This window comes from Mesitornis unicolor, unplaced genomic scaffold (assembly GCF_000695765.1).
Source record: "Mesitornis unicolor isolate BGI_N332 unplaced genomic scaffold, ASM69576v1 scaffold11328, whole genome shotgun sequence".
Lineage (NCBI taxonomy): Eukaryota > Metazoa > Chordata > Aves > Mesitornithiformes > Mesitornithidae > Mesitornis > Mesitornis unicolor.
The window spans coordinates 3178-3472 of record NW_010199804.1 but is presented as its reverse complement, the minus strand read 5'-3'; the positions used below and the strand labels follow the sequence as shown (position 1 = coordinate 3472).

Sequence of the window (295 nt, the reverse complement as noted above, 5' to 3'; positions counted from 1 at the left end):
TTCCCACAGCCAGGACAGTGGCTTGGAGCATCGGAGCCGAGATCCCCATGGAGGTGCCGCTACAGGACGAGGCGCTGGCTTTGCCAAGCAAATATGAATCTTGAGAGAAGGTATCCCACCCTCCTTTACCCGGGATTTGCCCCTGCACCGCCCTGGCCCGCCATCCCTGCCAGCTTGCGGGGTGCCTGCATCCTTACCCTGCTCCAGGTCCTGCTGGTCGTACCAGGGCTCCTCTTCCTCGCTCTGAAACTCCTCCATCCTGTCGGCACTCAGCATTTAGCACCAGCGGCCCGGG

The 295-nt window shown here is 62.0% G+C and overlaps 1 protein-coding gene across 1 annotated transcript in view; it reads right to left on the bottom strand.

Moving 5' to 3' along the window:
* Positions 1-276, bottom strand: part of CDR2L (cerebellar degeneration-related protein 2-like) — an 18691-nt gene extending 18415 nt beyond the window's left edge. Inside the window, exon 1 of the mRNA XM_010189558.1 lies at positions 198-276. Coding sequence (XP_010187860.1) covers positions 198-276 — 79 coding nt within the window. The remainder of the gene's footprint in view (positions 1-197) is intronic.
* Positions 277-295: the final 19 nt, after the last annotated feature.